Source organism: Actinia tenebrosa, unplaced genomic scaffold (assembly GCF_029948245.1).
Source record: "Actinia tenebrosa isolate PJP-AT-01 unplaced genomic scaffold, QUT_ActTen_1.0 PGA_scaffold15__27_contigs__length_11533743, whole genome shotgun sequence".
NCBI lineage: Eukaryota > Metazoa > Cnidaria > Anthozoa > Actiniaria > Actiniidae > Actinia > Actinia tenebrosa.
In genome coordinates this window covers 9,640,382-9,655,256 of record NW_028292575.1, presented here as the reverse complement: position 1 = coordinate 9,655,256, position 14,875 = coordinate 9,640,382, and the positions used below count along the sequence as shown (strand labels likewise).

Sequence of the window (14,875 nt, the reverse complement as noted above, 5' to 3'; positions counted from 1 at the left end):
TTCAGTTCTAGCCAGAAACTTTCGTGCCAAATCCGGTTTTTATGACTGGGATGTTCTGATTGGTCAGTTTTGGTAAATGGCTGGAATGGATCCATTAAAGACATACAAATGTTTACGCGCCTGCTACACACCTCTAAACTTAAAAATCCAGCGTACCGTTAAGATTAAACGATTGTTCTGAAGTCACATAAGGAAAATAAACGGAAAATAAAGACAGCATCTGCAATGGTTCTTGTCTTGGAAATTGGAATCGCGTGTGGCTCTATTGTGCTTTTCGCAGCAATTCACGCCAGAGTTATGAAGCTTATTGGGGGCAAGAATTGCAATGAAGAAGCGTGGTGTAAATATTCGTATCTCGATCCTTGGACATCAACTGGACTCCTACCGGAGGGATTAGGCGTCTACAGCAAGCCTCCTGCTCAAGATAAAGAACTAAGCACAGCTCAAAATAAAATTGAAAATCCCAAAAACTGAGGTATTGAGATGGTAACTTGAACACATTGGCATGCAACAGAAATGCTTATGTACAGCAGCAACGTTCAAAGAGCGTTCAAGCCATTGCTAATGACTCTTATCATATCTTATGCAGTTAGTTTTGGTCATGTAAAGAGAGAAACGTTCAGTGGCTAGGGCTGCGTTGTCAATACGAAAAGGCGGCAAATTATATAGGACATAAATCTAATATATCTATAACTTTTTTATATTTATCACTTCAAACTACCATGGGATAATAAAAGAAATAATGCAAAGAGCATGTTTTAAGAAAATTAATTCGTAATTAGTTGCAAGTCGTTACTTTGTTATTTATCATGATCAGTGATGGTTTCTTGCATAGATCAGTTATTTTTGCAACTTTTTCTAAAGTTTGATAGAAACGATAAAGAAGGAAAATAGAGACAAAGAAAATATCATCAGATTATGTCATTGTCTCTTGCAGAGTGCCACAAACTATGTTTTAGGTCCAATACTCTTTTTACTATGTATAAATGACATATTCGGCTTTTCACTCCACAGGAAGCCCATACAAGCTTTGAGAATTGAATGTAATTTAACGAAAAAAATAATAATAAAAGCTAATATTTACTCACATGAGCAGCTGAGAATTTTGCGAACGCTGACCGAAAAATCGCGGGCTTCCACAAAAAATAGGCGTCATCCGTTCGAAAGATTCGAAAGAAAAGTTTAAGTTAAAGATACCCTTAAAATGAACTTATTTCGAACTCCGATCTTTTCGGACATTTATTTTATTCCTATAAAAATACAAAAGCATAGTTTTCCTGCAATAAGTAATTACGTATTTCCCGGTCGGGATACATTTAGATTTAACCAGTGTCACGTGGTCATCTTTCAACTAATTGAGAGTGCTCGTTATATCGGAAAATTTCGTAGCTATATAACAACAAATGATTCTGATAATAGCGAAAAATGGTCAGTGATGCCCAATGACGACAGATAGTATTCAATAATGTCCAATGATGTCCACTGATGGTAATGATTTTCAATGATGTCCAATGATGTTCAAGCGGATAACCAATGCTTGCAATGATGGTTAATGATGTCCAATGATGTCCAATGATGTTGAATGATGTCCAATGCTTGCAATGATGGTGAAGGATTCAACACATAACTTAAAACGGAAGCTCCAGAGATTTGCAAGAATCAACGATTTGGAACAATTGATCAGCACGTCTACCAGAGTCTGTAGCCAATCAAGCACAGCTATTGATCTTGTCTTTGTTAACAACAATCATCGTGTAGTCAAGAATGGTGTAATTCCCTCGACGATTAGTGACCAATAATATACTTAGATATATTTTATGCGCATTTCGATAGCTCCGTTTTTAATATTAAGTTGTATTATTATTTTTCATATTTATATTATTTAGATTTATTTAGATCATAATATTATATATTTATGGCACAATATTTAGCAGGACCTCTCTGAAAAACACCCTGGCAGAACCTTGGTGATGTGAGCCTCCTGCTTAAACATTGTTGTTATTATTATTACTATTATTATTATTAAGTTTTTATTATAGTATATTTCATTATAGTTTTTCTTTTTCTCTTTTTTTTATATTATTATTATTATGATAAATAGATATATTTTTTATTGTAGAATATATGAAGATTTAAAAATAAAAATAAAAAAGAAATTATTATTATTATTATTATTATTATTATTATTATTATTATTATTATTATTATTATTATTATTACCATCATCATCATGCAAAGATACAACCCGTCATTACTAGAGCCCAGTCTATTTTATTTTTTCTTGACCGCGTCGAACCTTGGTGATGAGTGATCACTTCCGCCTCTCTCGAGCAAATATTGTGTGTGGTTATCATTTTCGTGTTTTAGTTGCCTTGAATGGCAAGTTTTAACTCTCAGAAAGAGAACGAACCCTCTAGAACATAGTACAGTAATGTCTAGGTAAGCAAACTAAGTTGTCATTTCATGGATTCTGCGAATTTAAAGACTGGATCGCTCAACTCAAGCCTTGCATCAACATTGTGGACTTCACCAGTTGAAGACAGTTTTTCGTTTGTAAATTTCTCTTCGGAGCATATTTCTTCTCTACAAGAAAGTGGACCTTTCTTATCATTTGTCTTGTCTTACTGGGATAACATTCTTGGGCCAAGACTACGACATGTTTGGCTAGGGCCATGCGAACAAATAGCACAAGAGAATTGCGTGAAGTATATTGTGTCACGTACTCTTAGTGGTGAACTTTTGCGTGACGCGCCAGAAAATATGGTCGATACAAAACTGTTTATTCTCAAAGAAAAAGACATTGTTTGTCACTCGTTTATCTTCACTGGAAAGGATAAGTCCGGCAATAATATTTCGACATTTTCCCTTATCATTCCTTATTTAGAGTTTAAGAATTATTTACCATTTGTTGAACTTGTGGAGGAAAGGTTTAAAATTCTTATTGCCAAGCTGCGAGTTCTTCAAACAAAGGTAGGTAATTTGAGTCTGTCGGAAAGTGCTATCCAAATAATTTTAGTAAACATAATAAGAAAATGAAAATTTTGGATTCACAATGACATTTGAAATGATATCTGCACAGATCTAATATCAGATAAATATTATGAAAATACCAGATATTTATCTTTACTTTCACATCCATTAATCAAATTATATAATATGTGTATTTTAATATATTTGTACGATGGCCGAGAAGGGACTTCAGACTTCAGACTTCAGACTTATTGTCACTCAAACCACGTGTCATTTCATATTTCTTTGTATAGAAATCAATCAATATGGCCGAAAAGGTAGAAATGAGGCTTTTTATCCTCTTACTACAATAGTTTCCATCGATGTTTTATATTTTATTGCTGAATAATTATTTTAAATGAATTTATACGACTTTGGGAATAACATTTCCTCCTTTTGACCACGTTTAATATGGCCGAATGGTTCGGACACTGTGAATACAACAATCATGGATCATGAAGATAATTTTGGATATAATTCCGGGGGGGGGGGGGGGGTACTCTTGCCCGTTTAGGGTATGGATGTGCCGCTGAGCCCACTGAACCCTACCCTGTTCCAGAGTAAAATCGCTGAAATTCATACCCTTTTCCAGAGCAAGATCGCTAAAATCATAACCTGTTCCGGTATTGCGAAAATGGATACCCTGTTCCAGAGAGGAGAGAGCGTGATTTCATATACCCTGTCCCAGAGCGAGAGTGATTTTATATACCCTGCTCCAGAGTAGAATCGCTGAAAACTGCATACCCTGTTTGGCGGCAAATACCCGTATAGTGAATATAGGCGAGTACCTTCCCCCCACGGGATATAATGTACTCTATAAATACCTGTATTTATGCATGCATCTTGCAGCATGTTAATAGCTATCAAAAATCAATACACTTTTTGTATTGTGTTATTATATTCGTGCTGTCAGTAGTAAGTAAGTAAAACAAGGCCACAAACACGATATGTGTATAAGTCTGAAGTCTGAAGTCCCTTCAGGGCTTATAAATTCATTTAAAATAATTATTTAGCAATAAAATATAAAACATCGATGGAAACTATTGTAGTAAAAGGATAAAAAGCCTCATTTCTACCTTTTCGGCCATATTGATTGATTTCTATACAAAGTAAATACAAAATGACATGTGGTTTGAGTGACTATAAGTCTGAAGTCTGAAGTCTGAATTCCGAAGTATGAAGCATGAAGTCTGAAGTCTGAAGTCCCTTCTCAGCCATCGTATATTTGACATATAATGCACACACTGATTGGCTGGCTACCATGTTTATATGAGAGGACATGACATGCTCATAACAAATCATTCAAAAATAAATTATCAAAATGATATAAAATGACATTTCACGTATCTGTATTGTTATATAAAAACTCTGGGAGCTGTAGAGCACTTTAAAAGCAAAACATGATCTGGATCTACTCCCAAGCTCTCTTGTGCTCTAATAGCTCCCAGCATGTTTGTATCACGTCAGTAACACTACAACTGACTTATAGTAGATTGTTTATTGTCAGCAAGGTTCCTTCAAGAAGCAACTTGAAATAGCACTTAATGAAACTATAGACATTGCACTTTCACTATTTAAGGGGAAAATAAATTTAAATAGTACCATTTTACAGATTACAGTCCAACTACACCAGGCCACCCAGACAAATGTTCATACAAATTAGCCAATCACAATAGAGTATTTAAACAATAGAATCTGTACAAAATGTTCAATTTTTTTCATTTAATAGCAAATATTTTATTTTATACAAGAGTGTGTATGATTAGGAGTTAACGAAAAACAATTTCAAATCCTGAATTCATCAATTTATCTGTTATTCTGCATCGCAAATGTGATCTAATAATAATAGTTTTATTGCTTATATAGCACAAAAATTCATTAAAATATATGATCTAATGCGCTTTACAATCTTTACAATCATTAAGAATCAAACTATACTAAAACTATTTCTAAATCATTTGTTGATTTGTGAATTTGATTTAAAATTTGTTTGGGTGACCTTGGTTGATGTACTGTAGTCGCACTGTAAGTATTTGCACTCTAATCTCATTGTAACCCTTTGTAAAAACTGCTTCATATAATTATAACGTATATAATAGAAAGAAAACCTTTAAATTGGTAGACGTACCCCAATGTTGGATGTTGAGTCTGAAATTACAGTGAAGACACTCAAACCATGAACTTTTTTTCAGGTTATTATTTCCTGAACATTGTACTTTTACTTTCAAACCCTATGAAATGAAGCTTTGAGTTCAAAGGTTATTTCCAAATTTTTAAATTTTTTTAAATGATGAAAAAACTCAAAAAGTTCGTGGTTTGATCGAGTGTCGATCCTCTCATTAAATTAAAGCATGGTTATAAAGCCCACATACCCTGGAGTTTTAAAAGTCATCATTATTAAGGGTATTCAAGTAACAAAATTATATTTTAAAAAATGTCTAGCTATCTCTGTTACATAAATATCAACATATCGAGTCTCCTCTGGAGTCATGGTGGGCAACCATATCATCATGATTCCTTTCTATGGCTTATACAAGCAGGGGACGCCATACCTCTCTGCTCGGCAGATGGTTAGTATTAGGTGAGGCACTGAGGGTGCCTTCTCCTCAGTTATTTTAAGACCCTGAGTGTTGGTCTGGCAGGGACTTGAACCATGACCTCCCACACAACGGACCAACTCTCTTACCAACTTGGTGGCAGTAAAATAAAGCTGGATATAAAATCCCAGGAGTCTAATATAACTGTATATATAAATGTAACTATAATTTGTAATGAATTATATATCTCCTATTTCAGGAACTTTCTACAGCATGTTCAAGGTTTTCTGTATACCTTTCAAGATTTATACAGACGATTATATCTCTACAAAATGCTGCTATTCCTGAGGAAATCCAGGTAACATTGAAAACATGTATGTTCTAAATGTGTGAGAGTTTGGAGGACAAAACTATAGGTATAATGTATAGAATTCAATTCAAAGATTCATGATAATTCATAAACAAGACACCCTATAGGTGTTCACTGGATTGCCTGTATCATGTACAGAGGCGTAGTACAGCTGAAGAAGTTTGCAATGTTAACCAAAACATAACGGAATGTTTCACAGAAAAGAATGATTTCGATCAAATGTCCCAATGTTCTCAGTCAAAATCATCAATTAATTTTCTTATCTTTTTACCATTCTTTGTTATTATATTATTTACTGGGGTGGCTGTTTATTTTCCTTGTCAGAAAATGCAGAAATCTCGCAATAGTACCCAGGATGCATAGAAATTAATTTCAGACTAGCGATTCGCAGTCCCACCCTTAATCAATCACTTTGTTAAATTAGACATCGATTGGCAACTCTCACTTGAATGTAAATCAGACTTTACACGGGATCTCTGTATCATATGTCCACAAAGGACTCGTGTGTAGTGCCGTGAAGACCTATTGATAATATTGCGCAATTTTGGCATTTTCTGACGTAGGAAAATACAGAGACATGCAACGCATTTTTAGACTGGACTGACACAGGCAACCCAGTAATTAATCGAACCTGCCCAGATATGTATGGTTATACTCCTGCATTATTACCCAAAGATTTCAGATTAATCTCATATATTTCTTTCATATATCATTCATTCTTAGCTTAGTGAGACAGCATTGAGACCTGGTCAAGATAACGAACCTTTTGATAAAGTCTTCTTGAGAAGGTATTTCCATATAACATAGTGGAATAATAATTAAGGACGTTCGTGGGCAAATTTCGTAAGTAGCACAGGTAATCCAAGCTACAGAGCTTACTGTAAACAGGAATGGTTCAACAGTATGTAGTTTGAATCTCAAAAACCCGCCTCCATGCCTACAAGGCATTTCTCCCCGTGGTCATCGCAGATCTTATCTGGGGTAATCAATGGGCCCATCAACATGTACTCTTCAGGTCAAACAACGAGGCTGTGAGTGCAATCCTAAATTCGAGAACCTCCAAATTTCCCATCATTATTCTTCTTTTCGCGGCTGCTAAGTTTAGCAATACGTTTTCGGCTCAGTGTGTTGCAGGTGAACAAAACACCATCGCTGACGCCTTGTCATCATTGACAGGTCGTCCACCAAGCATAAATATAAATAAAACCAAAGAATGTAAAACTCCTGTATTGTAAATTTTTATTTACATGATATCTGATCTCGTTAATTTAGGAGGAAATGATCTTCTTAAAAATTAAAACGAGAATGGAATGAACGAAACGTCCACGGATTCAAGAGTTTTCTCTTTTACATTTTTTGGTTTTTCTTTATTCGATTTTGATATTTTAAACTTTTATGACGAAATAAGATACATCGTAAATAAACATTTAAGATGCAAGAGTCAGAGTTGGTGTTTCAACTTTTATGTATCCTATACAAAAATCGACGTCTTAATTTCAAGAAGAAATGGACTTTAATGTCTTTTAATGTTTATTTTTTATTCTTTACAGTCCCCATTTAAAAAACATGTTTACGACCATTTCAGGGTAATAACGCTACACATAATTACGGTCATAATTAAAGTCCAAATGTAGTAGTCCTGACTATTAACAGAGGGAAAAAATGTTGAAACTGGCTTAATCCAAAATCTACCTTCACAGGGCGAACGAGATATTACTTTCAAAGATCAACTAAGACTTTTTCTTACTTTATTTCGCAACATTTTTGAAGATGAGGATTTTAAGCATCGCCATACATTTTTTAATAATATCACAACAAAGAAACTCATAGGGCTACCTGTGATGCAGTCAGTAAAGCACGTGTTTTTGTCATGTAAACTGGTCGATTCGCCTGCGAGGAAGATCCTTGTTCTAGTATTTGTTGTTTGAACAGAGCCATAAGATCCTTGTTCTAATATTTGTTGTTTGAACAGAGCCATAACGTCTCATCTTCAAACCTTTGGAAGTACATTGGTCATTGGACTATCAGCCGAAAGGGTTAATTTGGTATGCACCAAAACAATTCCCTACCAATTATAAACAATTATAAAATACTTCAAAAACTTATTAATAATTCATGAACATTTAGACCTATCAGGTCCTTCAAATCCATCACGTGCATGGATCTTTATACCTGAAAATAGCTCAACATGGATATCTATCTATAAAGATTTTAAAAAGCGATTAAATTCTATTGTTTAAAATATTTTTCGACAGAACAAAGAAAAAGGAATGTACCAGACGTTAGTGGGGAGGGAATTTCGGACCGACACTAAGAACGACTGCAATGGAGACTAGTGCACTGTAGTTTTCTAGAGATATAACTAAATATTTAATATTAACATCATTTTTGAATATGACAGATGGTTAACACTCTTGGCTTGTTCTTATCACAAGAAGAGAGAAATAGATCGCGATATGCTGTGGAAAGTAAAGAAAAACTACACGATGTATATGATCCAGATTTGTATGTTCAAGGCCTACTGAAGGTAACGGAGTACTTCGTCAATGCGGCAGCCATCTTGAATCACAAGGCTTATGGGCCATCAAATGGGCAAATGGACAAAAATAGCGTCGGCTAACATTTACGGTTTATGACTAGACAATTTGACAAGAGATAAATTAAAATAAATAGACAGTTTCACAAATGAAGAAATCTTTCAAATGTTTTAGCATTTTGGTTTTGTTTTCCCCTTGGACGACCATAATGACTTGCGATTCAAGATGGCCATCGCATCGTCGAAGTAGTCTATTGACACTATTTTGCCATGATAACCATAATTCCATATTTACTTGATTTATCTTTTTAAGGGAGCAGCATAAGAAATTCCTGAAATTAAATCGGCTATTGACTGAAATATTTATCCAATCTAATTGCAGAAAGATAGCTTTCTGCCTGCTAAAGAAATTAAAATTTGACACTAAAGTCCACTTGGCACTTTGCCAAAGTCCAAATACGTTGTCAAAGTCCAAATATAAAAACGTCAAATATTTCTTTGAATGTTTGATTTCAGAAGTAAAAAATAAAAAGTTTTTAAAAATACATTATCACCTGACTTAAGAGCAAAACCTGTAGGAAACTCTAGCATTCGGTTCCTGCACGGTAGTCGAAAAGAAAGATGGAGCTGGAAAACTTCAGATGGTTGACTGCCAGGCCGGGTTTCTTACAATTACAGATACTATTGCAAACAAGAGAATTAATCAATAATCAATGGTTAAAGACCTTCCCCTTTCACTCACTAAGGCCCCGTCCACACGTATCGGGAAATTTGTGTATCCACAATTTTTTTTTTTTTTTGGCGGATACGGGTTGCGTCCACACGTGCCCGGAAATTTTTGTATCCGTATCCGGAAATTTTCGAAAACGGTCTCCAGAGTGGAAATTTTCGAATACGCTCAGAATACGGATACATTTGGACGGTCGTATCCGCAAATGTTCGAATACGCTGACGTAAACACGACTTTGCGCATGCTCAATAAAAAAACTATACGTCAAAGGGACTAGGCACTAGTGTGCATGAGGGCGGATCAAAAAATTTCCGGATACGTGTGGACAGTGAAAACGATTCGAATACGCTGCGTGTGGACGCGAACCTTTTCGTATCCGCAAAAAAAATTTGCGGGTGTAAAAATTTGCGGATACGTGAAAGACGTTCCTTCGCAGGCGTGGTTTCTTAGAAGGAATTCCTTACTAAACGATTGTCCGTGCTATTCAGCGAGCGTAAGAGTTATCTAGGTTCGTCTATATAAAGTTAACCCTAATTTCCTATTTACATTTTGTGACTAGATATATAGTCACTTCGGTTTTAATTAACACAGATGGTGTTAATTTATGTTCTGCCCAGGAATGGAAATATCAATTAACCACCAATGGTCCCTAGCTATCTGTAAGGTTATAAATATTCGATTATTTTAGGAACAAAATTATAAATTTGTCTGAAAATGGACCAACGTAACGTTGTCGAAATATTCCTAACGAAGACTGGAATTTTGCTTTATATAACAGAGGCCTAATGAAATTCAGAGTATCCGAGGGGAAATTCTCCGAAAAAACTATGGTTTGTTATTATGAAATGGTTTCTTCTTATTTTTAATTATATTGCCCTCTTCTCGCTTAAGGATGAAGACGGTTCCTTTGCTCTACCTGTCAAGGGGATTATTACCAGCCAATTTCCTTCCACTTTGATTGATGTTGACAAAATGGAAGTCAAACAAACCTGTCCATATCATGAGCACTGCGTCATACGACAAGAATTTTTGGATATTGAACTGGCATTGCTCTGGGAGAATCAAGAAGATGCACCTGTCTACCCATCCCTGTGAGTTGCTTATTGCAGTTTTGCAAAGTTTACTCTTAGCATAGCATACTCACAAGCGCCTTTCTTTACTTTGTAATCCACGGTATGCAGCTCTAAATACTAAAGCAAATTAATACAAGCAAATTAAACAATGGACTGCATATAGGCTGAACCCTATGCATTTTTAGCATTTTTACACAAGTGAATATAATATATCCGGCGCGTTCATTGTTCACAATTTAAGTATTTTGCTAGGTGAATATAAGGCGCATGCGCACGCTCGTTTGGCGATGTGTGCTTTTTGCAGAGATAAATGAAATTTGAAAAAAAACTCTCTCCGTTTATCAAATTCACAGAATTGTTAAGTATTAGATTGTATCTTCACTCCACTGAAATACCTATCACCTACGGTATCTCGCATATCCAAAAAATTAATGGTTACCGATTGAATAGAGTGACCACAGTAAACCGTGAAACTTTAGTAATACTAAATAGCACAATTTCATGCAAATTCCATTGTTTTCTATTGTTTAACTAGCACTATTTTGTACTATTTAGTAATTAGTGTTTCACGGATTTCCTGTGGTCACTCAACTCCAGTTTGTGTATTAAAATATTAAGCTATTCAACCAAAACCCGTGGCACATTAGTCAACTCGTATTGTTCCGTAGTACGTACATTCCTTACTATACAATGGACCTTAATAAGAGAAAAGAGCACATTTGTACATAATCGAGGCTAAGAGAGCGAAGGCGAACTTGACATGGGAGTATTGGGACAGTTTGATGATATCACCATATATATATATATATATATATATATATATATATATATATATATCTTTATTTATTTATTCATATATTTATTTCTTTATTTATCTATTTATTTTTTATTTATTTATTTATTTATTTATTTTATTTTTTTTACAGGGGACTTTTCCATCCTATGGACGACATTGGTCTCTTCGTTCAAACGTTGATGAATGACGTGAGTTTAAAACATTTTATAATTAGCTTTTCTTCGGGTAGGCAAAAATGAAAAAGGAAATTGCAATGCAACTGTTGTAAAGCATAGTTCACATCAAAGCATGTTCATGCATGCTCTGCACTCTTAGTTCCTAGAAGATTTCAAGTGTGCGAATTTAGTCAATATACTGCAAAGCTAGAGCAATTTTTTCATATCACTTGCAAATTTACTCCGAGGACAAAAGTTCAAAATGGTTTGTCAGTCAATAAAGCATTGGTTTGGATGAAGTTTCAAAGATGCGCAGTACGTATGTCACCAGTCTCCCTTCTTTTCTTTGATCACCCGATCAAAGACATCACTTCCCTCTTTACCTGTTTTGCGGAACTGATGAACTTACATTTACCAATTGAAATATTTATAGGCCAGCCTGTTACCCGCAGTATGTGATGTTAGACAAGGTTTCATATCAAGTTTTTTAAGAGTCCTCGATCGAAAAGCTCTGGCTCTTATTAAATATGTAGAAGCTAAATCGTAAGTAATGATTTGACTTGGTTACTAATGACAGTCCACTTTAAAAATTCCTTTTGTCTCTTCATGTATATTTTTCTCCTGTGGAAGAAAAATCAGATTTTTTTGGCGGCTGCTGTATTTCAAGGCTCCGCAAATTTTTTTTAGATTTTGCAAGCCTGTTTTTATGAGAAACACATAATATTGCTTACAGTAACTGAATCAATACATTGGTAAATGATAAATCAAGATGAGTTGCTTTCATAACATTCACAATAGAGTGCTCACACTAAATCCGTGAAACAAATACTAATTTTTAGCACTAAATAGTGATAATTAAACAATAGAAAACAAAGGATTCTGTATGAAATAGTACTAATTAGTACTATTTAATGTTCACGGTTTTAGTGCGTGCACTCTAAGAATACTTTTCGTTTTTTTTTTTTATAACTTGGCCTGAGCCTTAAACTTCAGCAGCTGCTGACGGCGTAAACAAATCGTACATGCCTGCCCATTTTATCACGTCTTAACATTTGAATTTGCGCAAAATGAATATTATTATCGATCTATTATTGTATTTTTACTATATTAATTGATATATATTGTTATCAATTTAAATAAAGACATATTATTATTATCATTAATATTATTATTATTATCATGATCAACATCATTATTATTATTATTGTTATTGTTATTATTATTATGACGGAACGCGGAGAAAATCATGAATTTTAAGCTCGCCAAGAAATTTGCCATTTTGTGTGTTTGATTGTTTGTTTGTTGTTTGTTTGTTGTTGTTGTTTTTTTCTGTAACTGCGTTTTTAATAATCAGTTGGGGAGAATATCACCTGCAGCACTGAGACTGCGCATTCAATAGCACTCCTCTACAGCATCTTCTTGAAATTCATTTGGCCTCCTATAAAAATAAACCCACTACGCCCTCTGAAGTTTCAACTCTTTTTAGTCCTGTTGTTCGCTAAGGCCCATTGTCTTTCAGCATTACAAAAACCATTCTCATCTAAAGTATGCTATCAAATGAACCTACTGTCTATCGAAGTTTTCGAAGATTTTATTTAAAAAAAGGAATTTTTGTTCTAAGTGAGAACAAAAGCTTAGTTCAGCTATCAACTAACTGCTTCAAATTGCTGGCCCAAATGTACACAACTAAACCCCAAGGTATCAGGTACGAAGCCGGGTTAAAGGAAGCAGGGAGGTGTTGATATTTGGTATATTATTTAACAAATAAAACAGCTTTTTCCCTGCTCCGTTCAGTAATAAAGCAGGAAATAGCGTAAGCACGAAAGTAGTGTAAGAAAAACGGCGAGTGCTTCTCACATTTCTTTATTTTCTCACTCAAACTTGAAGCACTGGTGGCGTGCACTGCTAATGCGCCGCCTCTCACCAATGCGACCCGGGTTCGAGCTCTGCCGGTCTCGGTGTCGTATGTCGTTTTCCTCCCTCCGTAAAAATCAACATGTGAGCTGAGCGTTGTGTGCATAGAATATTGAATGTAGTGGTAGTGCGTGTGAGCGAAAAGTGTCCCCTATTAGTGCGAATTCGCCAGAACGACTAGACACTTAAATAAAAGTGATTTTTTAAATGTGAGTAGAGTTGTTTGTTGGTCCTCTCCTGTGCTTCGAGGGTTTTTCCTCCGGGTTCTCCGGTTTTTCCTCCCTCCACAAAAATCAATTGGGTCGCAAGGCCTGTTAGGCATTAAGCCGTCCACCCAGGAGTGGTAAACGGTGCTGAAATGCACGCATGCGCAAACGTCGCCGTTTTGGTGGACGTCAATCAAGGGTTTTTTCATGGCGTTCCTAGTCACGTGCCCTGTGCTGTAATATAGTTTAAGCATGAATTTGATACCTTCGCCTATTATTTTTTTATCACCTTATTTTCTAAATTGATATAGTCTTTGCTATAATAATCCTTTTATTATTATTATTAGATCCAAAGGAAGCGTATCCCTTGAACATACAACCAAGCGGCAGTTGAGACACGATCTACAGTTGACAACAGAAGCAGACTTTTTCATCGTGCTGGTTCGGGCAGAGAAACACAAACCGGGACTGTACAGCTTTCTTATGGGAGACCCAACACATTCTGTTGCACGAGTACGGGATATTTTAGAATCTTTATGAATCTAGTAGAACACTGATCAATACTGCTTTTACCAAAATATTCTCGTTATCAATGAAAAACCATTGCTAAACATTTTGGATGACTGTGACTTTTTTGATAAATAGAAAATTCAAAAAGAGAAGAACCGAATCGGCATTAGTCATTATGTGGTCATGATTCTCCATAAATAGATATAGTCATACTTTTTTCTGCCGAGTTTAGAGAAATTCTATCGATTACATAATTTTTATACTTAGTTTTTCGACCTATTTTGTCACGCAACTACTTTAATTCGTTAAAGTGCACCTACACCCTATTGTTTTACATTCTTAACTGTTTGTACTGAACATTTTAAAATGTTTTGTGGTATTATGGTCACAAAAAAATGTGTGAATGAATTGAATGCGAAAAATTGTTTAAAAAATACAAAATGTTATGTGTGTCCAGTACCGCAGAATCAAAGCGGGAGTCTGGGTCCAAGTGTGACGTCACCGCAGGCCATGACTTGTTGGTCAGTGCCTGAAAGTTAGTAAACAAATCGAGTACTTTTGAAAGACAGAAGAGCTTGTTGAAGACAAATTCGTGAAGATGAACTCTGATATAGAATCTGTGGTAATCTGTGGTTGTTGGCCTGTGGTGACGTCACACGTTGCTCGTCCCAGTCTCCTCTCTAATTAGGATTTGTGCAAGAATTATCGGGAGGGGGGTTCTAAAACTAATGGGGGGTGGGGGGCAAAAGTTAAATGGGAGTGTAGGGTAGGGGGGTTAGAAACTAATTGCTTAAATATGGAGAGGGGGGTCATAAGTCAATTTGAGATTTTGTTCACTATAAAATTGAAAAGATGCAAATAAATTTACTATTTAAAATAAACATTCATTCGAAGCGCTCAAAAGTAGGCAGTCACCTTTAAAGCACAAAAATTACGTTTAGTCATCAGATCGTCCATTTCAGATCTCCGACTGACAGCGTATTTTGAAACAGAGGTGGGTGTGTCATATATTCATATTTTTACCAATTTGAAGACTCGT

The 14,875-nt window shown here is 35.3% G+C and overlaps 1 protein-coding gene across 1 annotated transcript; it reads left to right on the top strand.

The window, feature by feature from the left end:
- The first annotated feature begins 2,315 nt into the window (after positions 1–2,315).
- On the top strand, positions 2,316–14,739 carry LOC116302683 (guanine nucleotide exchange factor C9orf72). Its single transcript, XM_031712030.2, has 9 exons — positions 2,316–2,970; positions 5,806–5,904; positions 6,640–6,704; positions 7,889–7,961; positions 8,318–8,443; positions 10,074–10,273; positions 11,182–11,239; positions 11,640–11,749; positions 13,674–14,739. Exons 1-9 carry the CDS (start codon positions 2,464–2,466, stop codon positions 13,864–13,866), a joined length of 1,431 nt encoding a protein of 476 aa, XP_031567890.2. The 5' UTR covers positions 2,316–2,463; the 3' UTR covers positions 13,867–14,739.
- The last annotated feature ends 136 nt before the right edge of the window (positions 14,740–14,875 follow it).